General features: G+C 42.2%; 1 protein-coding gene across 1 annotated transcript; it reads right to left on the bottom strand.

Annotated features, from left to right (window-relative positions):
- Positions 1 to 222: 222 nt before the first annotated feature.
- Positions 223 to 26,366, bottom strand: CARS1 (cysteinyl-tRNA synthetase 1). Its single transcript, XM_061566386.1, has 22 exons — positions 26,264 to 26,366; positions 20,330 to 20,421; positions 19,697 to 19,785; positions 18,065 to 18,161; positions 16,690 to 16,788; positions 15,683 to 15,832; positions 14,135 to 14,275; positions 13,870 to 13,958; positions 12,883 to 13,004; positions 12,137 to 12,249; positions 11,182 to 11,310; positions 9,586 to 9,715; positions 9,119 to 9,222; positions 8,633 to 8,730; positions 7,861 to 8,050; positions 6,848 to 6,913; positions 6,064 to 6,145; positions 5,838 to 5,918; positions 5,113 to 5,180; positions 4,760 to 4,819; positions 3,664 to 3,747; positions 223 to 2,526 (listed from the first exon to the last, which is right to left on the bottom strand). The coding sequence occupies exons 1-22, from the start codon at positions 26,271 to 26,273 to the stop codon at positions 2,401 to 2,403; spliced, it is 2,220 nt and encodes a 739-aa protein (XP_061422370.1). The 5' UTR covers positions 26,274 to 26,366; the 3' UTR covers positions 223 to 2,400.

The raw sequence follows: 26,366 nt of genomic DNA, 5'->3' as shown, positions 1-26,366 counted from the left end.
AGGTATTGTGGTCAATGCAAACATGACTCCTTGTAAAAAAAGGTGTCAGTTTTGTTGCCAGATAAAAGGGTAAACAACCAATTATCATATTTTGTTACTGGCAAAGGAGGTTCCAATGGTGTAAACTCCACTTAGCTTTGGATATCTTATAACATTGTGCACATGCTCGGAAATTGTCATATTCCTAAGTTCTACATAACGTGTGCAAAAAACACAATAGAGTTCGTGATAAAGTATTTTATTATATGCACCAGCAGCATAATTTCATCAAAATACCACATAAATAGCATTGTCTACGTTACATGACAATGATGAATGTACTTTTTAAAAACGACAATTGCCATTAAAACACAGGATTTTAATGAGTGACATTGACATTCGTTATAAGAAAATGTCTCAAGAACCCATTCACCTTCACTTTGGATTTAAAGTACAGTTTTATGAAAGACGAACAAATACAGTATGGGCAATTTTCAACTGGCTATATTCATGCTAATTAATTCAGGCAGAATGGTGGCAGTGGTTCGTGCACTGCATGATGCATGTGAGACCCAAGTTAGATTTCCAGCAATGATTAAGATCTGTGGCAGATCATATCTGAACCCTTGGAACTTCACCAACCCACACTGACCTGCGTAATAATGCGTGGTAAAACAACTACCACGAGTACATGGCATGGAGAAGACTCCATTCAGCCATGGTGGGGAGATGTTAACTACCTCGCCTGGAATACAGGAGGCTGTGGGTTTGACTCCAAACCCTGATGCCTGTATATTTGGAGTTTGCATGTTCTCCACACGGTCACGTGGATTTTTATCCAGGTCCTCCGGTTTTCCCTCCACATTCAGTAACGTGCGTTTAGAGTGTTAGGTTGCTATAAATTTCCAAATAAGCCACTTCGTTGAGCTATCATTTGTGGCCAGGTCGCTTCTGAAAGAGTTGTATAGCTTAGTGGGCCTTACCTGGTAAAATAAAAATGTTAAGGTAAGCAGTGGATTGATAAAGGGGCTGTAAATTATGCTACTCAAATATAATATTAAAAAAATACATTATTCAACTTGGGGTCTTCATAACCACTTAATTACTTAGTGGACCCATTTATCTTGCTGGTGCAAGGAGCAAAGACAATTTTCGATACCGTTGTTGCAATAACTTTTTTGTTGTGTAAACCATTTGTGTTTAGACGACCTCTTGATTTGTTTTTCATTTTTATTTTCTGAGGGTTTTAATTTACTTAATAAGTGCTACAAATAGGATACAGCCCTTAATGTGATAATACAATTAGCATGAATGATACTGTAATAATTATGTTTAGTTTTATAATTAGGAGATGTGTGTGAGTAATGTAGTCTTTTCACTGTTAAATCTAGTTTGCCAATTCGTGGTGTGATGGCATGTTACAAAATCACCAGTCAAATTTCACAATTTACAGCTTTGCGTGCGGCTTTTCTAGATTTAAATCCAAAATGATGGCGATAGCATGCAGAGTGGTGAATAAAAAAAAAATTCTTGCTTAGCACAAATGAATCACGTGGAAGGATTTGTAATGTTATAAAACTTCACACATTAAACTTGCTAAACAACAATACAAGTGTAACAAATGTTTTAGTGATTTATATTCGTTCGGATAACACCACCATGCTGAATTTAACAGAAAGTGTGCCACAACGTGCAACCTGAAAATGCATGTAAACACCACCAACATAAACAAACACCCTTCCACCACACACACACCATTGAAAATAAATGAAAAGAAAACACGTATTATATGATAAACGTACGAGCCAAGTATAATTCATGCAAGTACAACTTTTAAAGGTAAAAAAACCAGCCAAATCAAAGGGAGTAATTGTATAAGTGTCAGTGGGCATTTACGTACAAGAGCTAATGATGGCCTTGTAACGTTATCTGCACTCCACCTAAAAATTGGCACATCCACAGATTCTGATCAAAAAGTCAACAACGGCATGGGGGGGTCAGGATGCTATGCCACTTACCCTTCCATTATCCACGTGATACTGTACAGCAGTGGCTGTATTAACAAAAGCAAATGACAACTTTCTTCAGATAGGAGTTAACATCTCAAAAACTCAATGGGAATGTACCACCCCATGAGATAAAGGCCTGGCATGTAACATGCAACAATTCAGATTAAAACTGATCTCACACTCACACAATGCATGCATCGAATCGTGCGTGCGAGAATCGATTATTCTCAATTCTGACATGCACTTCAATTGTTTCAAGTGTTGTTACATTCACACAATGTTAATAAAAACATTGATCTTGAATAGAATGGCCACAAATAATGACAATGTATTAAATGACGAATGACGGGGGGGGGGGGGGGGTGGGAGGAATTGTTCCATGGCCATTAAATGCCGTGCTGGCCAATTCTGTTCACTGGGAGATATTCATTTGCTCAAACTGGCTGTGCAGTTTCTCCTGCGCGTCGTACAGCTTCCTCAGCTTCTTGGCGAGACCCTTGCTGATCTCCTTTCCCTCCGAGTCGTGCGTGGGGAACCCCTGGACCGGGAACACAGTCACAGATATACATCTTGAGGAACACCAGGGCACACAATTGCAACGGCGAGGTTTCGGGGTGGGGAGGGGCTTGGTGGAACAATCGTGCACCCCTGCCAGGGTGCAGTGAAAGAGTTCATTGTGGTCAACAAAAGAAGTAGAAGCGATGAAAATGTGCGTCAACGAAGAGGGTTATTTATTTCAGTTGACGATGATTTTGAGCGGACAAAAATCATCAATTTAAATACGTAAGCTTTCGCCACCAATATTATTCATTATCAACGTTTTTGGGTCAGATCGCGTTATTTATAAATGTGTCGTAACCCTCCACCACCGGACACGGCCAATCAGTAAAAAAGTGTCACGTTGACAAAAGACAAATAGTTCACTACTTTAGCCCACCGGTGTGTTGAAGCGTGAAACCACAATATTTACCATTTCTGAGTACGACGTTTCGCTGTTAATTGCATCCAGCATCATCAGGCAATTCGCCAGAAGTAGTGAACTATTTTTCTTTTGTCAACGTGACACTTTTTTACTGATTGGCTGTGTCGGGTGGTGGAGGGTTACGACACATTTATAAATAATGCGATCTAACCCAAAAACGTTTATTCTGAAAAATCAAAGTGTGACGATGACTCCAACTACCATGACAAAGACTAAAGCATGATAACTACGACGAGAAAATTAGCGAGTGACTCAAGACGAAGACCAAGACAATTTCGTAAGATTATTAGAAACTGCCGTGTAGTGGTAGATAAAATTGGTCCTTGGTGGTTTAAGATTATAGAGACCACCAATTGGCCGTCCTGATAATATTGGGGTGGGGGGAAATTGCACACATCACATACCAACACCTAATAACCCAAGTGTTTGACAGCTTTCGTCAACTAGACTAAACGAATGATTATACAAAATTGTCATAACTGCATTTGTACATGTTGTCATTAACGACAGAGGCTATTATCAAAATGTAACAATGCTGAATAAATTAACACTGGATGTAAATTATGGGTTGTTGCTGTAACGTTTGTGCCAAACACGAAAGGCAATGACGATCTTATTTTTGTTGCCAACCAATGAACAGACAGAAGTGCTACGAAAGCACGTTGACAATACCTCAAAAGTGTGTCTACTCACGTTTCCATCAAACTTGGAGTATTTGTCCGTCTCGCTCAAAAACATTTCTTGAGGTCGGATCTTCATTTTTTCCAATTTTGCAGCCTCAAGGTGAAAAACAACAACAGCACACGTTTGAGCAACATCTTAAAACATTTGATTTTTAAGGATATGGTCTGGTCATAGCAGTCGTCTGCAGTCATCCGTTTGCTGTGAAGTCACAGGTGGTAAATATTTTTTTCAGGAAATACAGTGGGCAGTGTTTTATGTTGAATGATAACCTCTGTACCAGCTGTCTACATGTAATGACCAAAATGTCTTTTTGATAAACAGAGCAAGACATGATAAAGGGTAAACAGATGCAGCAGTGCTAAAACTTTGCTGGAGCAGCATGTAAGGGACGTGCTATATCGACCCTAGACTAATGACCCAATTTCTCAAGTAAAAGCAAATGTCATTTTTATTATGAAGCCACGCATTAACTTATGGCAAACTGTGACGACTCAGATGAATAATCTCTCTGCCAGAAATGACATCCATCGTTGGCATGTGCTCAGGATGGGATGGTCTCAGTGTTTTAATTGTGTCTAATTCCCTCTATGACACAGACATACAACATGGCATATCGTGGAACATTACAAAATTGTGCTAAATATACCACGATTCAACTCCATTGTTTTTCAGGATATGTTGAGATACATTTAATCTCATCACACCGGAGATAAAGTGATGCAATCGGCTCACCTGCAGAAGGTGAATTGTGGAATCGCAAGACTGCGACAGATGATAAGAGCATGGGCAGGCCTTTATCCAGTAGTGGATGGACACTGGCTAATGATGATAATGATGCTAAACACCCATTTTTTCTCCAAAAAATTATTGTTAGCTTTTGTTAGGTGGGTGCCGATGTATGAAGTGACTTTGCATGTATGTAATTTAACCTATGTTACCAGGGTCTGTCCCTTGACCTGCCAGTGAGTCAAACCATGCAGCGTAAAGACGCAGAGCCAGATACAAATACCACATCTACAATGTCACTTAGCATAAAAAGGCAGCTACTTTTCTTGCTGTGTCACATGATTCAGCGGGACAGCTCTAAGACGTCCGGGAGCTTCACCTCCTGTTCTTGCTTTTTCTTGGCTGCTTCCTCCTTCTTAAGTTGCTTTTCTTCTTCTATCTGAAGGCACACGAGTGGTATAGGCACAGTTAATAAATGTGCAAAGCCGATAAAGCACTGCTTGTATACTGAGCAGCTGTTCAAATAAAATGTGACCATCTGATACAAGCGCTTCCTCTTTGATGAACGACTCTGCTCTGCTACAAGCTGCAACGGAGATTATAAATCTTCCGCTTGCGACGGCATGGCAAAAATCACTACAGTTTTATCGATGCCTCGACTACCTGTCCAGGGGGCACAAGCCCTGTTCCAAATTTACAACTCCTCATCGCCATCTGTGGAGTTAAACAGACCTTTTTCTTCTCTTCCCTCTCCTTTAGCAGAGATTCCTTGTCCACGAGTTTCACAACAGGGGGAAGACCTGGCAAAGAAGACAAATAAACAAACACAGGCTGAAAGTAATTCCAACACCATCAAGATATTGACTCCAATGTATTGAACACTGCCTTAGGTCTACATATTTGGCTGTGTCGAGCTGCTTTACTGCAAGACTAGATAAAGGGTGAACCCTTCATATTTTATTTTCCAATTTTATTTTCAAGGAAAAAGGTGCCAGCCCAATAATTGTTTGCCGACACCACTGATGGTGGAAGGGTCTCCCCACTAGAGGGAGCACTAGAGAGCCCTTCTAGAGGGTATTTGGTCTACTCTTCCATGCTGGCCAGCCATCATGGAAGAGGTGGGAATACCCATACTTTACCCCACCACCACATGCTACCTGCCGAACCAAACTAACCGTCCAACTTCAGATAACCATATTCAGAAAGTTTAGTCTCACTCACGAGCAACATTGGTTGTTCTGCCAACAGCGATGGCCCCAAGGAGATGTGACCCCTACCAGGAGGCATGTGACATTTATACCACTGTATATTTAAACGGGGAGAAATTTTGATATGGAGATGTTTTACTATCCTTGCTTTACCTTCCTTCAATCTACCGATGGGGCTTTGTGTTATGGATAATAAGAAGTGTATTTAGTAATTATGATTAACGAAAAGATAACGACAGGAGCAGCTACCCTCATGGTCTTCCAGTCGCACACCGAGCTCAGGCAGAATGTCGTCGCGTAGGGTGTCGCTCAAAGTCAGCAACTCCATCACTGCACAACACACGACACGGGTCCAGCTTTATAACACAGTGCTGTCAAGGCAGTGAGCCCAGAGGCAACCTGCCAACATTTTACTTCCACAGAAAAAAATATCTTATTGTCAAGCAACCGGAAATGTAGCCGTGTTCAAACGGACCCTTCTTTTCCCGGGCAATTTGCCGGACGCTTTCACGGAATTCGGCCAGGGTGGACAGGAATGGCATTACTGCAGTCTCCAGCTGGTGGGTGAGCACAAGGCATGGCATTGTCAATAACAAGACAACAATGAGGAAAACCTGAGACAAGGAACATGATGTCATGTAAAAATGAACACATTCCTGCGGAGGGAGCTGGTAGGAACGTCGGGTTGCTCGGTCAATGGCCAGGGTCAACGGCGGCGTGGTGTATTCCGCAAATATGCCCGACTGTGGGCGGGCACAAGCCGGCGTGAGTAGGTTAAACGTTGAGATTTATAAGGGCACCACGGGGTGACCAGCCCCTCCCCACCCTCTTCACCCAGCCCCTCCCCACCCGCCCCTCCACATCCAGCCCCTCCCTGCACGATGGATGGACGGACACAATAATCCCCTGTGGGCTGGTGTAACCAGTCACAGATTTCGCACCTAATTACACGTGTGCATATAAGACAGTTTTGCAATGTCGATAAACCTTCAGCCATTCTATAATCGTCCAATTATTAACAAAAGGATTTCACAAATTTTCTAACATTAGTCCAGAGATGGGATATGCATGGACATGTGAGCTGGCAATTATTGAACTGTTCCTCCCAGAAAACAAGAACAGACATTTAACACATTATAAGATTAAAACAATCATGAGCACACAAAAAAACCACAGAAAGTGCATTTATTAGATTACTTTAGGTACTGATAGCCATTACAGGCCTTTTGTAAATATTGCCAAATTCTAACTTTACTTACGTTTGTTCCCTGGCAGGCGGTGATTGGGAATCCAATTGCATCGTCCCCTTCGATTGCACCAAAAATCTGGATGGAAACAAGAAGGCTGCAGCTGGGAAACGAATGCCAAATTTCAAACATCTTTCCATGATTGGGTTTTTGGGTTGGGTCGTATACAAAAGTGTCATAAATCCTCCTACACCTGATGCAGCGAATTATTTAGATTTGGCTGCTATAAATGTCCACATGATAAGCCACTTCGTTGAGCTTGTGGCTAGGTTGCTTCTGAAAAAAATACGAATAGCTCAGTGGCTTTACCTGGTAAAATAAAAAAAGTTTAGTTTTAGTTTATGTATTTATTTACAGTGATTTGCTAACCATTCCTATACGTTTCACTCCGGTATTTACAAGCACTTAAATATTAGTTATCCAGCTCCATCTTTTTTACATTTATCAGCAAAATAAAGTGAACACATGAAGGCCCATTTATGGTGGCAGCCAATGTAAATCTTGTCTGACTTGTATGAAGAATTACACATGTTTTTTATCAACAGCAACCGCCGGGCAAATCAAAGGTAATGAGCTGTTTCATCATTATGCGAATATGGCCCAAAGCATATTAATATTGGGCAAGTAATGATGTGTCAATTTAGCAATTAAATAGCTTTAATGTTCACTATACCTGCACCGTATCAAGTGTGAACCAATTATATATGATTTCTGCAAATGTACTGCAAAATATATGCCAACTTTATATTTAGGCCGAGCGGACAAAACTGTAGACAACACAGAAAAAGTATACACAATACAAATTAGAGAGTACAAATCAGAAAGTTAAAGAACCCCCGAATTGAACGAATCGCAACTCCGAATTGTGACATTTCATCGAACAACTTGGATGAGTGAATTATCGCACGGGCAGCACTTGTGACCATTATTCGATTCGGCAAGTGTACACGTTCAAGAGCGAGCCACAGTTGGCTCCGACTGTGTGGAAATGGTGGTGGTTGGTGGTGGCGGTGGGGACTTTGCACCTTGAACATCTGGGTCAAGTACAGGGAGACGTTCTTGAGCAGGCCCTTGTTGGGCGATGCCTTGCGGCCCTTCACGCTGGCGATGTACGTGTTGCAGTGGCCGATGAGAGCCCTCATCTCCTCCAGCGCCACGCGCGTGTCGATGTTGTCGCAGAGCGCCGTGTGGACGCTCGCCTTCTTTTCGTAAAACCTTTGTGCGTCGGGGGGGGGGGGAGGGGGAAACAGGTGCAGTCGTGACAAGTCGCCGATTTTTACCAAGAAGCTTCGACAAAGGTTACCGTTGTGCATGACGCATGGTGTGCAAAGAGATTCGTAGCTATAGAGAGCAGGAAAAGCTTTAAAAAGGAGTTTCAAATAAGTGTGAAAATGGAAATATGTAATGCACCACATATATACAAAATACAAATAGGCTCATAAATCTGATATCTGTATACACTAGTTGTATATAAACAGTATAAATATATAGTCAATAAATTAATAATATTGTTTTCACATTTTGTTATTCATCTAAAGCACTCAATTAGGGCTCTACCTATTAGTTTTGTCATTACAAGTATCAAAACATAAACGTTACTGTGTCAAATTCAGAAGTATAAAAAAAATACCGCGCCTTATTTCTATTCAAATGTTCAAACTACATTTCGGGATTATAACTTTTCTTTCCAAGAAAAGCTATCATTTTCTACTCAACATCTCTTGACAGGATGGGAAGACAGCCCAGGAAGTGTCAGTTTTAATTCGCCGAGTTAACCCCCACCCTGGCGACACTTACAGTTTGTTGAGATCCATCTCAGACTCTTCCCACTTTTCGTACTGCCCCGTGATGTCCGTCGGTGCTCGCAAAATGTCCTTCACATTCAGGAAGAACTCCTGCGCACAACAACAAGGCATTGGGCACCCACTGCTGCGATATTCATCCAAGTAAACACGCATTTGCCCTGTAAGCAGACTATATGCTCAATCTCTTATATTATTGCAACAATTTAGGGTAGAAGCCGGTTTTATATTTACACGTTATCAATCCACTCCCCACACCATGTAGGTAGTGGGGGGGGGTTGTTTGATCAACCTTAGCAAAACTTCCATTTATATTATTTGGCCACTTCGTTGAGTTATCATTGGTAGCCAGGTCACTTCTGAAAGAGAGCTATATAGCTCAGTAGGCCCTTACCTGGTAAAGTAAAAATAGTTTAGTTTTTAGTTTAGTTTAGTGACCTCAGAGTCACTCAGCCACTCCCCCACCCATTCTGTGGCTTACATTGAGAAAGCGTTCATACTGGGTGGCCGACTCCATGGTGTTTGAGGAATAATCCAGCGTGTCTTTCCAGGAGTGCATGAGGAAGGCCAGCCTGAGCTGCCGAGCTATAGCACACAAATCAACAACAGACATCGGAAGCAAACGGACACCCTTACTTCATGCCTTTATTAATTTAAATAACACTTCGTGTCTTCAAATTGTTTTTATAACTGTAATTATCAGAGGCTAACAGCAAAAACAATTAATTTAAACAAACATTTAGAGGCAGATGAGGCAATTTTTTTGTCCATTTCCTAAAGACTTGAACTTCAAAGTCAACCCGCCTAGAAGTCGTACAGAAACACTATTAAGTTTCATGAATTTCGATTTAAAGCTTTCGTGACTGCAGGGATTCATATTCTTGGTTCTATGTGACTTTACCGAAAGAACCGAGAATAAGTTTCATGAAATGAATTCAATGTGCTTACCCGTGTTGCTCATCAGAGCCTCCTTGATGGTGATGAAGTTCTTGAGAGACTTGGACATTTTGCAGCCGGAGATGGTGAGATGTCCCGTGTGCAGGAAGTAGCGCACCCAGTGGTCGTTGTCAAAGTAGGCCTGGAGATCGAGTGGATTCACATCGGTAAGAAGCACGGTCGGCAGTCGGTGTCTTATGATGCTTACATCCCTTGCTTACTATGGTTTATTAAAGCGCATGATACACATTCGATTGCATATCTAAGAATACATGTGGTTTTTATTACTTTTATAATTTGAGGCATTTGCCAATCCACTGCTGGATGCAGGCCTCCCCAAGCTGTTCAGGGCGATATGACCATACTTTACCACGCTGGCCATGCTAGTTGGCGAAGGGGGGGTGGGGTGGGGGGGATTAAGGCCCGATTGTCAGATGTCACTTGGCACCGATGTCATTCTTGGCTGGCAATGGAACTCGGGTCGATGGGTTCGTAGCGTAGCACGCACAGCAACGGTTCACCGCTCTAACCTTGTTTTTGACCTATACCAATAATACGGAAATAATAAGCTATTGTGCGACTTTGTTTGCTAATGGAGCTCAGAAAAATGTATGAGCCAGATGTAAAAAATGAGAAATAAAGACAGAAAAGGGAGACAGAGAATATGTAATTCTTGAATCGAATTGCGTCCATGAACCACGACAATTATTTGAATGAAGGTGTGAATTATGACTTCTCATTTAACGAGTAGGTTTAAAGGTGAGCGAGAGGGAAGAAACGAAAAACAAACACTGCCACCTTAGGCTCAGAATATGAACTGCTACTTTGTAGTATTGAGGCACGTATCCGATTCGCCCTCTTTGTGATATAGCTGTCGAAATTATGGGTCGCGATTCAAGAGGTTCTTTAAAAACACAGTGGGGTATGTAGATATAATACTGTGTATCCCAATTATAATCCTCCAACGATTATTTTATGTTGTGTCTCCAAAGTTGTACACGACTTTTTTTTGCCCATATTTATTTTAGCCCCAAATTTCCACATTTTTTACATTCTTCTATCTTGCCATATCGTTTATTCCTATTTAGTGTTATTAACAAAGAAGATGGTTGATTTTTAGAACAATTATATTTCTTCCTTAATTTCTGCAATCAATGGTCTCCAATCTAATAAGAACATTGCACAATTATGTAGCCACAACACAGTTTTCAATGTCATTTCCAGGCATGTAGACACCCCACTAATAGAACACGAAGACATTCGAGAAAATTACATGTCTCCCAAGTATATCAATTAAATTATAAAATCTTTTAACACTTCCCAGATACCCTTTGTTCAACCATGCCAGTGTGATTTGCGGACAACATTCAATGATGTGCAAGATCAGCACATTGATATATTTCTGTTTTGTCACGTACACACACACACACACCGTCTTTGATGTGAAAACCCTGCGGGTTTATGTTAGGTGAATACGAGGGCCATCCAATTGATCCAGCTCAGCCAATCCAACACACAATGTCTCATAAAACTAATTATGCACTGCATGAGATATGGGTTATTGGATATCAGAAGGGGATCTAAAAATGGATCACCCTAGCACAGCACCTCGGACTGCGCCAATTCGTTGTCATGGTGGGGGAAGCGCAGATCAAAGCCCCCGCCGTGAATGTCCATGGACTCTCCCAGGATGGAGCCAGCCATTGCAGAGCACTCGATGTGCCACCCAGGACGACCCTGCATTCACAGACACACACAAAGACTCCCCATGTAGCCACACAGCACACAAGGGGGTGATGTAACCATCACCATTGCCTGTTTTCCCACTGCCTAGGTGCATGAATTGAAGCAGACACAATACTCCGTTAAGGCCGAGTAAATGTAGGGGAGACCCAAGTTCGGCTAAAATCAGAATCTTTAGACTGGAGGAATCCAATAAGCTATGAAGCTCTTTTTCACAGATGTTCAATATAAATACATTTGCCATCAATGTTTTCTTTGGGTCATTGAATTCAGAGTAGTGAATGAACCACTACACAACTGCTAACACACGCATATAGATCCTCGTATACTCATATCAGTCTATTGGTTTAAGTGTTGTTCATGAACATTTAAGACCGACCTAGCAAGTGGTATTGGTGTGGCCAATACCATGCCTGACCACCTTTGTCTCCCCAGCGGTGATGTTAAAACACTGCACCAGGTGCTCATTTAAAGTTGAGTTCACCTCAGGAGAGGACCAGGAAAGTTCTGACATCACTGACCACTCTCGTTTTGACTAAATTTGACATCACCGATACCACGTTTGACAATTTCACAATCCCATCAACTTGGGTCATGACATTTGAATAACATTAGATGCTGTCTCCCCGACAGACCTGGTCTTCACCTGAGGACGGCTGCTTGCATTGTGGCCGAAGCGTCGTGAGAATTATTTTATTATGTTTTATTTTTATTATTTTATTACTTCCCTTCTACATGACTTTACCGAAAGAACCAAGAAGATGAACATTAAAGAAAGACCACATAACACAACGTTGCACACCATCGCATGTATGCGTACCTTTCCCCACGGCGAGTCCCAAGAAGGTTCCCCAGGCTTTGAGGCTTTCCACAGCGCAAAGTCATTTTGGGATCGCTTGTCGCTCAGCCGCTCAGCGCTGATGCTCAGGTCGCCTGCAAAGAGACCATACCGTGAGAGGACTTGTTGCAAAAAGCTCCAAGCAGGTGAAGCGAAACGTCGGACATCATGCCGAACAATACGCTGTACAGCCTGAAAACGCATCGGGGAGCTGCTTTGGCTCCACGCCGCCTATCCCAGATAGACGAATGGCGAGTAACGTGTGCTTTAATAATCAGGTTTAATTATAAATCGATTGTTGCGTGCTAGGTATGTAACATTTCACTCCCCCCCCCCCCCCCTGCCAAATTTTTTATGAAGTTGGGATTCTTGATTCAATAAAAAATTATCCATTACTGTTTGTCTTTTTTTAACATCTCATTTGTAGGGTCATTCAGTGGTTTCTTGTCTCGTTGCTTCAATTTCATTCACCTCGTGAGCTACATTTTTACATTATGATATAATTAGAATAAAATAAACAAATAGGAAAAAACGGTTTCTTGCACGTATTAAATCAACGCTTGTTTTCAGGAGCAAGAAAAGCAGACTGCAAAAATCTAAGCACTCCCGACTGTCGACGAGATCGGACGCGCTCCGGACGATTTGGTTGCAAGCCATGCGCACGGTATTCGAGAGCATTTACTTATTTATTATTCCAGACGGTCGAACAGTAAAAAGGGATGTCGTACCCTCTCCTTCGTGCAGAGCCTTGTGATCACCCACAGCCTCGGGCACAAGCTTGGCGTACGAGTGGCGCTCGCTGCTGTCGAACCTCGCCGTGTCGAAGTACACCGACCCACCCGACTCGTAGCTGTAAACACGAAGTCGGCATTCAGCATAGCCCAAGGCAAAAGCAGCAATTACTAGTCGCACTTGATCATCCGGCCTTAAGATGCCGACAGTTTATTAGCATCTGGAGGCAAACCGTGGGGCCAATGTATGGACATGTATATGTACAGCCCTTTGGGTCAATATACTGCTGGATGAGGGCCTCCCTACACCATTTAGGTCGTGAGGCCTATTTGACCAAAATTCACCAAGCTGGCCAGTGCAAATTGAAGGTATTTAGTATAAATGCTGGATAATGCAGCAATTGATCTCTCTACACTGCCATCTATTGACAACATAGCCCCGTATAAGTATACAATACATGATTTATGCATGGCCGTCACCCATTAAAGTACTATCCAGGCTCAATTCTGCTTAGCTTCTCAGATCCGACATTCCAGGGTGATGCGATCACAGGCCCTGAGACTAGCATAATATTTAGGGCCATTTTGTAGCAATCACGTCTGTAGTTTCAGTTCTGCTTCTCTGTAAGATAAGTTCTGGCCAATTTTGAAACATCCCTCGCATATAAATTGGGTTGAAGGATTTTTACATTTAAAGTCAATGTGTACCCCCATGCTCAAATGAGCAATGGGACGGCACTCATTTCTAATGGCGGTCCTACGTCAGTGGTGGAAATATTCCACATTTCATGATATTCCAATCAGGATATTGAATCGCAATCTTCCCGTGAGGTTTACCACTAACCACAGCGCGACCCGGCCGGACTTTAGACCGACACTACACTACCGTCCCATGTGCTGGCCCGAGTCCCCGATCGTAAACACGTGCCATGCCAAACAGAGCCTCTCCACTGCAGCATTGGCGCTTAAAACGTTTCAACGTACCCAAAACCGTTGTCCACGACTTTCTGCACGAAGGCGATGATTTCCGGGACGTATTCACTCACTCGGGTCAAAACGTCCGGCGGCAGAACCTGAGAGCACAACAAAAGAAACGACAAGAGTGTCATCCGTCAAGCGGGGAGCGGCGCTTGGCACTTTGCGGATGACCCTGCAACAGAATCAGAATATTTATTTATACTGGGGAGGAATCCGATGAGCTCTAAAGCTTTTTTTCACAAATGAATGCGGTCGAGTTCCCGTGTCTCACATTCAGGGCCTCCATGTCACGGTGGAATTCCGCCTCCCAGTAGCGTGGAAGTTCCGAGAAGATGGAGTTCTCGGTAACCTCGCTTCCGTGTTGTGCGTCCAGCCACTCGGAAAGGGGGTCCCTGGCTTCGGTGAGCAGCGCCTGTGCGAAGCCACAGTGCAACAACACAACACAGCTCCATTGGCTGCACCATGGCTCATCATCCATGTCCAGGAGCAGATTAATACAGGGGCTTTAGGGGCTGCAACCCTTAGGCTCGGAATGAGTAACTGCCGCCCCCCCACATCCCCCCTTTCAAAATTAATTTTTACTGCTTTCTAAAATGGTGAAAATTCTACGCGTGTCGCAATATGATAAACTCCATAGGTAATTTAGTAATGAGAGCTAGCATAATCACTGTATATTACGACCAGTAAAATGCCGAAATGAAAAGATTTTAACCTTTTATTGAGAGTCACAATTCGTATGTCACAATTAAAAACCGGAACTGCAATAATCCATGGAGTGTTTGGATTCGGGTACAAATGGTGGGAAACCGGTAAAGGGAAGGAGTTGAATATACAGCCTGGAAGCCCCTTCAAACTTAACCTTCCCATGTTAACACACGCAAGCACCATGATAATTATTGGTTGCCCACTCGATGCAATATGCAATATTTGCTTTCGTTCAATAGCCAGCCATTGCTGGTACGGGCATGTGCACCTATAGATTAAGTGAATAATAATTCCATTGAATGCTGCATGCTTCCTTGATGTATTAAAGAAAATAAGTTTGTCAACAAAAGGTAGGGAAATGTAGTAAATGCAAACACACGCATATTAATTCTATAAATATAACTGAATAGATTGTTAAATACATTGTATAAACATTTGACAGCTTGAGACATGAAGCCATTTTATGATTACATTTAAAAATCCTGCATTAATAACTGCTGCTGTTAGAAATATTTACGTGTATTAATGCGCATTAAATCTTAACATCACAGGCAATTAATGTGCAATACGCTCAGTACGAAGCTTGTTTGGAGCATGAGCTGCAGTCCGATCCCACTGTCATTGTCCTAGATTTTATCTTCAGCATCTGACTCCAGAGCCACCTGGCCACCCACACAGAATCACCCTTCAAACCCCATCTGGACAGACATCCCACGTTGTTATTGATACCAGAAACACGTGATGTTGTTAATATTGTGCTGAAACCCAACATGGTAAGGTTGCGAGCGTCTAAGCTGTCAGACCTGAACGATAAACAATTTTATTTTAATAGGTAAGGCCCACTGAGCTATATAGCTCTTTTTCAAGAAGCGACCTGGCCACAAATGATATCTAAACCAAGTAGCTTATGATCTGGAAATGTATAGCAGCCAAATACTCTAAACGCATGTTTTTAAATGTGGACAGAAAACCCAGAGGGACCTGTAGAAAAATCCACACAACCACGTGGAGAGAGAGAAAGAGACATGCAAACTCAAAATATACAGCTTTCAGGGTAGGAATCGAACCCACGCCTGTATACCAGGCAAGGTTGTAAACATCTCGCGACCGTGACCTGTGTGAGGGATTGGAGTTCCTCCTCTGGGGCGCTTTTGGCGAGAGCAGCCTCCAGGCGCCCCAGCCCTTCCTCCACTTCAGCCAAGATCCTGTCCAGCATTTGCTTTTTGTCGGGATCCGTCGTCTCAGACAGCTTCGTGCGGAAGCCCTGCAAGGTGGAGAATGCCCCAAGGGCAGTCAAAGCATTAGCACGGTCGGCTAGATAACGCGCGCTTTCAGATGCGCTTCCACAGCCGTCGGGAACGCTCTTGCTTCTGATTTTTGAAAGCCATTGGAGTGATGCACTTTTAAATCTAGATTAAAAACCCATTTATTTAGAATTCCTTTTTTGGGTTTCGTTTGTTGTCCTTCCCCCCGCAACTCCGATTAGCACGGATGGCTACGTACGGTGTTGGAAGAAGTTCAACATACATACAGACATACGTATGGTACGAAAGAAGTTAAAGTTTAAAGTTCTACCCAGCACTGGGATGTCAAGCATTTAGACAAGCCGTGAAATCAATCAAACCACAACTTATAGTTTTGCTGCGAGCTTATAGACCTTACACAATTAATTATCGATTCCCCATGGGCAGTTTAACAGTGTTGTGGGTTAACCGGGTGAGCTGGTTTAATTATTAGTTGCTTCTCACTCATTAAAGGGTCAGTGACTCGGTGCTTACGAGACCACAAGCACACGTTGCAAAGTGACCTGATTACAAAGAAGCCATAAAAACAAACGACACATTCTTCCTTTCACCATATTTTTCAATGCATTTATTAGACAAATTTACATGTCTTATTATCCTTGTATACGCTGTTATAAACAAGCCACCCCACCCCCCCCCCCCATTAGCCCTAATATTTGACAGTTGACTCTAGCAGGAACTTCCCTCTCCGGTTCAACCTTGACAACAAGGGGAGAGGCCACGCTCATTCATTTTACTTTGTTTGCAATTAATTTTACTTTGTTTGCCATTAATTTTACTTGTAGCCGACTGAGATATCGCAAGCAGGTAGACGTACTACTAAGGCAGTGGCGACATCGTTGAGGAGGCTCTGGGGACCCTGCATGTCGGCGCTGTACTTCTCCAGCAGGTAGTTCTGTCGTGCTCGCTTGATGATCTGCAAAACACATTGGTGAACGCGGGTTAGAAAGAGGAAATGCTGGGGGCTTTTTTTCTTTGTCATTTTTCCCCAGTGTGTTTCCCGGTTGTGCTGTAGGCCTCATGCCACAAGACGAAGTATCTATCCGAATCTCTCATAGCACAGTGCACCCCTTTGTGTTAAGAGAACGAAACAGATAGAGCTATCGCCGAGGTCCCTTCAATGTAACTCTGGTCCACACAGTACAGGGCAGGACTTCCCGAACCATTGTGCATATGAGAGCGATGTTCGTCGCTTGACAGTCATACCGATATTTAAAATGTCAGAGCTGGAATTTAGCCAAATTAAGTGCGAACCAAATTGAGTGTATTTTAAAAATTTTCCCGTCATTGGTGACCACGCTGAGATCATGAACTAGGTTGCCACGGTGGCGAGATGTGAACGACCTCGCCTGATATACGGGCGGTCATGGGTTCGATTCCGACCCGGACGCCTGCATATTTGGAGTTTGCAAGTTCTCCCCATGGTCGTGTGGATTTTATTCTGGGTCCCCCTCTACATTTAGAAACATGCGTTTAGAATATTTGGCTGCTATAACTTTCCACATGATAAGCCACTTTGTTGAGCTTTAATTTGTGGCCGAGTCGCTTCTGAAAAAGATAATCAGGCGAGGCCCACGGAGCTTAAATAAAAATTGCTTAGTTTTAGTTTAGTTTCAAGTTCAAGTTAATTTATTAGGTATAGCCCTGTGAGCCAGTCGGCTCTTGAAATCGGGTGCAACCGCAACAAACAAAAAACAAAAACAAGAAAACATCTTAAAGTGAATATGTGACTAAGTGCAAACAGAAAATCCAAGAAAAGACAGCAAAATATTGCAGAAAAAACACCGTACACCAACTCTATGTGCAAAAATCCCAGTGGGATGCAAGTCAAACAACAACCACAAGACAACTTAGATTAAGGCCATCAGTCTTACTCCGTAGTACAATAAACAAACTTGGCCAAACCAAAAAACTTTTCGAAATCACCAAAATAAAGCCATGAAAGCAATGAAAGTGATCATAAGAACTGACGGAATTTTCACAATAAACGACATAAACGACATACATTTGAGAACCCAGTTTTAAATCACAGGCAGCGGCCTGGAATCCAACCCAGGAATTCAGCGATGCCAGCTCAGTGCTCTGACATCCGTGCCACGAAGCCACCTGAAGCTGCAGATCCTATCGTAATTATTGTTGTCGGGCCCTAAATTGCGGGTGCATGCTCAGAGTTCGTAATTGCCATTGCATACCTTGTCATCGATGTCGGTGATGTTCATGCAGTAAAAGACATCGTACTTAAAGTAATCCGATATTATCCTCCGCAAGATGTCGAAGGAAATGTACGATCTGAGGAGGTATAAATAAAAGTGGGTTGCTTGAGTTAGTTTAAATCAAACAGAGTACAACAACACTCGGTCCCATTAGCGATTCAGAGTCTGCGTCACATTTTAAATCACATCTTAAAACTTGCCTATTTCTACAGGCTTTCCCTGTAACTTAAGATAAAATATATATATATTCTGTTATGTGCATGAATTACTCTGCAATTATTATTCTTCACTTTCATCATAGTTCTTCATTTTATTGTAATTTCGATAGTCATTGATATTGTTTTCATCAGCTATCTTTTTGGCTTAGAATTGATCTATATTTGTGAGTGTAGTTTTATTTTTATGTCCAGCGCTTCGAGACACTTCAATATGGAAGGCGCTTTATAAAAGAGATTATTATTGTTACATTTTTCCCTCATCGCATTCCATGGGTTCAAGAGGAACCATGTTCTGGCAAGTAGCATGCAAGAAAACATTGTAAGACCGTGCATGTAGTCAACACATTCCACACATCACTACAAAAGAGGAAGTAGTGCATATTTATGGATGAACTGACTCATGTTCTTTATTTTTAGGCGATGGGCAAACAGTAACAAAATATATATTGCTTCTGGGAATTTGGCCAAGAACTTGATTGTTTTTAAAATGGCGTAAAAATCTTACCAAAGTGTTTATTAGAAACATCATTAATATTCTTCTTAGGTTAGAGGACAGTTGATCAAACTAAAGTCCCCGTACTCCAACACTGCAAGGTTTGTCTTTGCACATATGGTGACATAGATGTAATGTGTCATTATTTCATGTGACTTTCAGTGCATGGCAAGGTGGATCATGCACTACCCTTATGAATAGGCCTTAAACATCTCATTAATGATGGCTGCTTTCAACTTGTGCCCATATCTTCTGCAATCATAACAAGTGTGATGAGAATTAAGTATTTATTTTAAAGTAATAGATTCATTATCCTTTCCAAAAAAAATGTTATTAGGGAAATTCTAAGTTGTATAGAATGCAACGGCTGCTTTAACAATAAAATGTTGACTTCTAGCTTCTAAAATGAAACTTTATCTCAAGTTGCTGTACAAAACAATGGAGGAACAAAGGCTTATAGGGGAAAGGAGGCATCTTTATAGATTTTAAAGGACAGTCACAGGAAGATAAAACAGTGAAAATATTTGAGCCTAAACTTGTACAGGGAAAGAGAGTGGACAGCATGGACAAAAGAGTTTCAAACAATGGGGGCAGCAGGAGAAAGAGCAACCTCCCCCCAAACAACCATTGACCGGGAGCTTCCACAACAGGCATTGGTTGCTGGGGTAAATAATGCATGCGGGGGACTAGAGTGAGATGAGAGGGAAGAGATGGGTGGGAGCGAGTACAGAGAGGATATTGAAGATGTTGAGCGTAATGTTGAACTTCATCTGGGATTTGATTGGGAGCCAGTGGAGGGATTTTGGGATTTGTTAGAGTGAGATGAGGCAGGGGAGATAGGTAAAGGCAGTTTTGCGTCAATGAGCCATTGCGTGATACATTGGGAGACAGCAAACTCACCGTGCGTGGCCCATGTGCGAGGCGTCGTACACAGTTGGGCCACAGCTGTACCAGAGCACGTTGTTCCCATTCTGTGGAACAAACTCCTCCTGTCGCCCACAATAAAAAGACAAAGATCCCCCACATTACCTTTTAATAGAACTGCATATATGTAGCTCTACCCAGGTAAAGTTTTGATGCAGTGGAGAGCACAATGCGCTATTAACCCAGTGACTAATATTTTATTAATGGCCACATCTCGCATCAGTCTCCAGTGATATCAGAATCGGTCTCGGACCCATCCTTTACCAACTTGCAGCGACCAGCGTGGTGAAGTATGGTCAAACAAATCCAATGACCGGCAACAGCAAAGTGCTGCATTGTAGAGCAGTAGATTGACAAGAGTTATAATTATTATAAAGACAAATGTTGTCTTTCGAAATCCATTCCCCGGGCCAAGTTTTGCTTTCGCAACAGTTGGGAGACATGTACCGAGCTGGATGTTAAATCGGCCAAGATAGTTCATTATCTTTCGGATGATATCACTGTCAAGATTCAATCTCAAATTGTCAGATTCCATCTCAATCTCAGAACTGATCCTGAAAAAGGTGAAATGCCAAAAAAAGAAAACAAATATACAATATCTGTTCACACCTTGTTCCTCGTCAGGCTGTTGTACAAGTGCAGCTTCGGCCGATTGCTGCCTTGCGGAGCGTGCCATGCTGGCTGCATTCGCTTACCTTTGCCTGCATAAAAAAAAACAAGCCAACGTGTGACATTCAAACGAGTTGCCATGTGATATAAACAAACAACGTCTTGGCGTTTTTGTGAGACACACCAGAGCTGTAATTGCACCCACGCTGCGTTTGTGTTTGCATTAGTTTTGGTGCTTGGTTCCACCCATGTTTCTCTCCCGTGCACCAACTTATTGTGCTGCTCTGCAAAGTGGCAAACATTTAATGTTATGCCATTCGCAAAAGTTTGTATGTTCTGTATGCAAATAAAGCCTTGGCTCTTTTGTGAAAAATACCTGAGCTTTGATTGCTTTATTTACAGTGCTTGGTTCCTCTTTAAACTCATATGAATATGTTAATGCGCTCAAAATACAGCCTGTTGGGGCAAGTGCTGTTAGTGAAAACCTATGAAGTCAGGCACGGCGCATGACGGGGTGGGTGGCCTTTCTCTCCTCAGCAGAGATATTCACACACTGCACCAGGTACTCATTTGAGGCCGAGTCGACCGAGGGGAGGCCCAGGAACAGTTCAGATAATCGTCACTGGTGTTGGCTGTGAGCGGGAATTGAACTCGGGTTGCTGGGTGCTAGCAATCACACCAAGTAACCCACCAGCAAATGTTCAACAAGCCTGACTGCTGGTGAGACACAGGAAGGTAAAAACCGGTCCAGAGATTTTGTTTAATTGAATCAAACACTGCTTGATAAAATGAGTCTGAAAAGTTAATACATTCAAATATATTTTGTATTTATATATGAAGACAAAACAAGAGTTCTATTATAGTTCTAAAATTACATTAGCTTGCGACATTTTACACAGGTCAAACCACAATTGTGGGTGATATCATTTAAAGTAAAACAAACTATGTCAATTCCGTTTGAAGTAAAGTTACTCTATTTCCATGGTTATTTTCTCTACAACGCGTTTAAATACACATCTGTGTGCAATGCAAATACATTTCCCGTTTACAGTGAGAAAGTAATTTTTACAGAACCTTTTAGAATAATTTTCAACTTAACTTTAATTACCCTTGATCTGGTTTCTGAGCACTTAGCGACTTTAGGTACATTATCATCACCTGTCCATCACGATGCACAAACTCATGTTGTTTCAGGAGTCTCATATATAAACAGAGTAAATATATATTTGTATATTTTTGGGAATGCGACAGCAAAGCTTTCCAGTGTTTTCTGAAATGTAGCTTTATTTTTTTTCTTAAATGCACCGTTTCGTCTGAACTTTATCACAACTTAGCGAAGACCTCACATCAGGGTTTCCCAAACTCCAGTTCTTGAGAACCCACTACGCCATTCCGCGTTTACCAATTTACTCCAAATACAAAGCAACTCGTTCCACGCTGCATGCACCCGATAATTGTTAAACACATCTTGCGCGGCACACTCATTCTCCTCGACTACATCAAGTGTAAATTTCGATTTTAAGCTTTCGTGACTGCAGGGATTCATCTTCATGGTTCTTTCGGTAAAGTCACGTATGTTTTATTTTTATTATTTTATTATTTCCCTTCTACGTGACTTTACCGAAAGAACAAAGAAGATACATCAAGTGTCTGGAACACTCTTCTACAGTCATCCACGCTGTTGACAAGTGCCGGTTGAAGATCTTCTTCCACTTTTCCTCTGCCTGTGACTGAATGTATCTTGCTCCACATTTAGAAACGGATTTTCCCTTCACATTCATAAACAAAAATGCGTTTAGAGTATTTGCCTGCTACAAGTGATAAGCCACTTCGTTGAGCTATCATTATTTATGGTCAGGTCACTTTGTAAAAATAGATCATAGCTCAGTGGGCCATCCCTGGTAAAATAAAATCAGTTCAGTTTTAGTTTTTTGTTTAGTTTATAATGTATTAATTGACACAATGATACAGTGCATTGATATTGGATCATAATAATAACATTATTTATTTACATTCAGGTGAGAGCCCAAGGGAGATTTGAGTCACCCAAAGCTTGACTTGATAATAATCTGCGCGTATTGTTGATGAGCAACATGGGTTATCTTGTCGGGTTCTCTCCGTGTATTTCGATAGAAACAAATTACTGGTGTTATTGCTCGTTGACAGAGGTCATCCTTGTAGAGCTTTTTATTTAATCTCAATGGGTTTTTAACAAGCAAAATTATGAATTAATTATTCAATACATCAATAGGAGAAATTACAATGAAAAAACGGAGCAGTGTGAGACTAGACACACGTATGAGAATTGCAATGTTTGCATTGCCCTTTGTGAAATGTCAGCTGTCTTTTGGAAACATTGGGTAACCGAGACTAACTCTACGATGAATGGACAATTGCTCCTGAAAAGAGCGCACAATGCAGTAGTCATTAAAAGTTTATAACACATTATTTACATAACAGAAACTAGGAATTCATGAAATTGCAGACGACCCATATTCATTCAATGCATAATGCAGTAAACTTAGTAAAACAATAATAGGAGGGAACGTTTATGGCATGTGTTTATATAGTGACTTTAAAAACTGCTATTTACTTTGCCAAACCACCACCACCAGCGGTGTTCTAAACAGACACTAGGAATGAATGGAATTGCAAAAGAGAGAAGTTTCAAGCTTACCATATGCAATTACCACCATCCATTCAATGCATGCTGAACGAAACTTTGAGTGAGAAGTGTGTGGGTATGTGCTCACAATCAATGTGTATGGAAATATTTACTTTGCCATACCACCACCAGCATTCTAAACATACACTAGGAATGAATGGAATTGCAGAAGAGAGAAGTTTCAAGCTTACCATATGCAATTACCACCATCCATTCAATGCATGCTGAACGAAACTTTGAGTGAGAAGTGTGTGGGTATGTGCTCACAATCAATGTGTATGGAAATATTTACTTTGCCATACCACCACCAGCATTCTAAACATACACTAGGAATGAATGGAATTGCAGAAGAGAGAAGTTTCAAGTTTACCATATGCAATTACCACCATCCATTCAATGCATGCTGAAGGAAACTTTGAGTGAGAAGTGTGTGGTATGTGCTCACAATCAATGTGTATGGTCATATTTACTTTGCCACTCCACCACCAGCGGTGTTCTAAACAGACACTAGGAATGAATGGAATTGCAGAAGAGAGAAGTTTCAATGCATGCTGAAGGAAACTTTGAGAGAGATGTGTGTGTGGTATGTGCTCACAATCAATGTGTATGGCAATATTTACTTTGCCACTCCACCACCAGCAGTGTTCTAAACAGACACTGGGAATGAATGGAATTGCAGAACAGAGACATTTCAAGCTTACCATATGCAATTACCCCTATTCATTCAATGCGTGTTGTGGGAACCTTGAAGTAGAAATTAAACCAGCAAACCCCACAAGAGTAGAGTTTAAGCACGATTTGTTGAAGCAAAAGTGTAACCCTACGAGTAGTGTAAGCAGTGCTGCTATAAAAATGCATACATTTAAGAATGCGTTATTTAACCAGGTGAGAAATAAACAATGGAGATCCATGAATGAGTGGCATGTTTATTTTGAAATCGGCCTTCACTAACCTGCACTGGCTAGCATGGCGAAACGTGGTCAAACAACCCTCAAACGTGATATATATGTATTATACATCATATTCAACTGGGCACAATTATTCTTAAATGCTGCTCCTGACACGGCATAGGGAGGACCTTCATCCACCAGTAGTTTGACAAAGGGCTGTATATTATTATTGTTTACATCAATTTTTTACAAAAGCTTAGTGCCCCATGTAGCTCAAAGGGCCCTGGCTACAAGAAAAAGTTGTAGACCAAACAGAATACGAAATTAATATCCTCATCAACATAACAAGCTAATTTAAACAAAACGCCAATTAATATCTCGTATAAAGTTAACCTGTACTTGCCTCTCTACATGTATATTTTGGGTCTCCAGTACAACTCTTCTGTCATCGCATTGTTATTTTTTTCATAATTTGAATGGGGGGGGGGGGGGGCATAAATCTAATTTCTGCTCCAATGGACTAGTGCCACCACTGGCCATGAAGCAATGACTAACCCTTGCAAACGATTACATCACAGGGTTGGTTTATATTACTCTCTCCACAGCAGTGTTGCCAAGCAATAATTCCCAGCAAAAAAATTGTAGCCTCTAAGCCTAGTTAACGACAAGTATAAACACAAGGGAGGAAACACGTTTATATCATAACCCCCCCATGTTCAAAGTTGTAATTGCCTTAATTGTGAGCCCACACCTCTTGGTGGACTTTCACAAAACCAAGGACGAGGGGAGGCGAGAGGGGGGGGGGCAAATCTATCCATGTGTTAAACAATAGTCCAAAAAAGCTTACCACCAATAACTCTATATATCGAGATCACAAACGTACTGCACAATAAATATAGCACTCCAGTGGCGATGACCAAATGCACCTGATCTCATCAGAACTCGTCAGCCAAGCCCAGGGGCTAAGCGAGGCCGATTCTGCAGAGTTCTAGGATGAGTCTACGTGGTGGGCAGCAGAGGGATGATAGTGCAGCAAAATCCATCGTTATCCGTTGTTATACTTCACGTTAAGTCTATGGTATCCGCCTTCATAAAACCGCACTGACCAGCGTGGTGAAGTATGGTCATTTAACCATCACGACTCGCACCGGCGTGGCTCTCATCCAGCAGTAGATTGACAAAAGGGGTTTGTGTACGTACACTGCAGTAGGCTTGCTTATGAATACATCTGACATATGATCACTCATTTAAGACACATATCCGGTTGTCAATTATCTGAACTTACACATGAGATCATTTGCATTACATTTTACAATACGTTTTTTTGTTCTTCCAACAAAACGGTACTCAATTTAGCGTCCCGGTGGGCATGTAGGCACGATGGCTGGCAGAATGTCACCTCCAATCATCAAAAGATATTGGTACAAAAAATTACAAAAAATGACCAAAAACGAAACTCAACGCGCCTCTGGCCCCGAGACCGCAAAGTGAACAATCATTCGTCAATATTCTTTGGTTCTTTCGGTAAAGTCACGTAGCTGGGGGCAAGAGACAATATAAAGTCACGTAGCTACGTGACTCTAACGAAATAACCAAAGAGTATCGATTCCTGCAGTCACGAAAGCTTCAAATCAACATTGAACCATGAGTCAACTCAAGCACTCGATGTGACCGATGGAATGTCCCCCAACCCACGGCCACACGACACTCAGCACCACCACGACTACTGCAGGACACGTAATCGATGAGCTGGGGGCAAGAGACAATATAACAACACCGATGCCTTTAAAAGTACACACAAATTTCCCTTTAAATATATGTATACAGTACGCATAAGAGGCGACGTTTCGAGAAATGGGCCTATCTTCATTCACTGACAAAGGCCGGGTGTTGTTGCGACTGTGGCAAACCAGAGCATGGGAACATTAGCACGGTTGTCTACGTACGGTGCGAAAGAAGTTTAATATGCATACATAGCACAGTAATGAGGTTGTAATCACAGAACACGGCTCCGCTACGCCTCCCATCATCATCATCCACACGAAGTATAGGCCTGAGGTGTACAGAGATCACCACCGTATCGGCTTAATAGACTGTCGGGGCAAGCGCCGTTAGAGATTAGCAGCACACCTATGAAGGCCGGCACGGCACACGAGGTACGGAGGGGTGGGGGGGCAACACCACGCCCGGCCGTCTTTGTCTCCCCAGTAGCGAAGTCCACACATCACGCCAAGTACTCAATTGAGAGGCCGAGTGGACCTAAGGCATATACAGTGAGAGTCGAGGCGTAGGGTTTACAATTATGGGTAATCATTACTACAACAACAACAACAACACGTGACGAGCGGCAGCGCAAAGGAACTCGCGCGGGCTTCACACCTGCGTCCATTGCCGGATGAATGAAGCGTCGAGACCGACTCCGACTTGCAACTGCGCGCGCTGTCACGGCGACTCAAATAGGTGGCGGGGGCGGGGCGTAGGG

This window comes from Lethenteron reissneri, chromosome 37, assembly GCF_015708825.2.
Source record: "Lethenteron reissneri isolate LAM-NWPU_2019-01 chromosome 37, ASM1570882v1, whole genome shotgun sequence".
Classification (NCBI taxonomy): domain Eukaryota; kingdom Metazoa; phylum Chordata; class Hyperoartia; order Petromyzontiformes; family Petromyzontidae; genus Lethenteron; species Lethenteron reissneri.
This window is presented reverse-complemented; position numbering and strand designations above follow the sequence as displayed.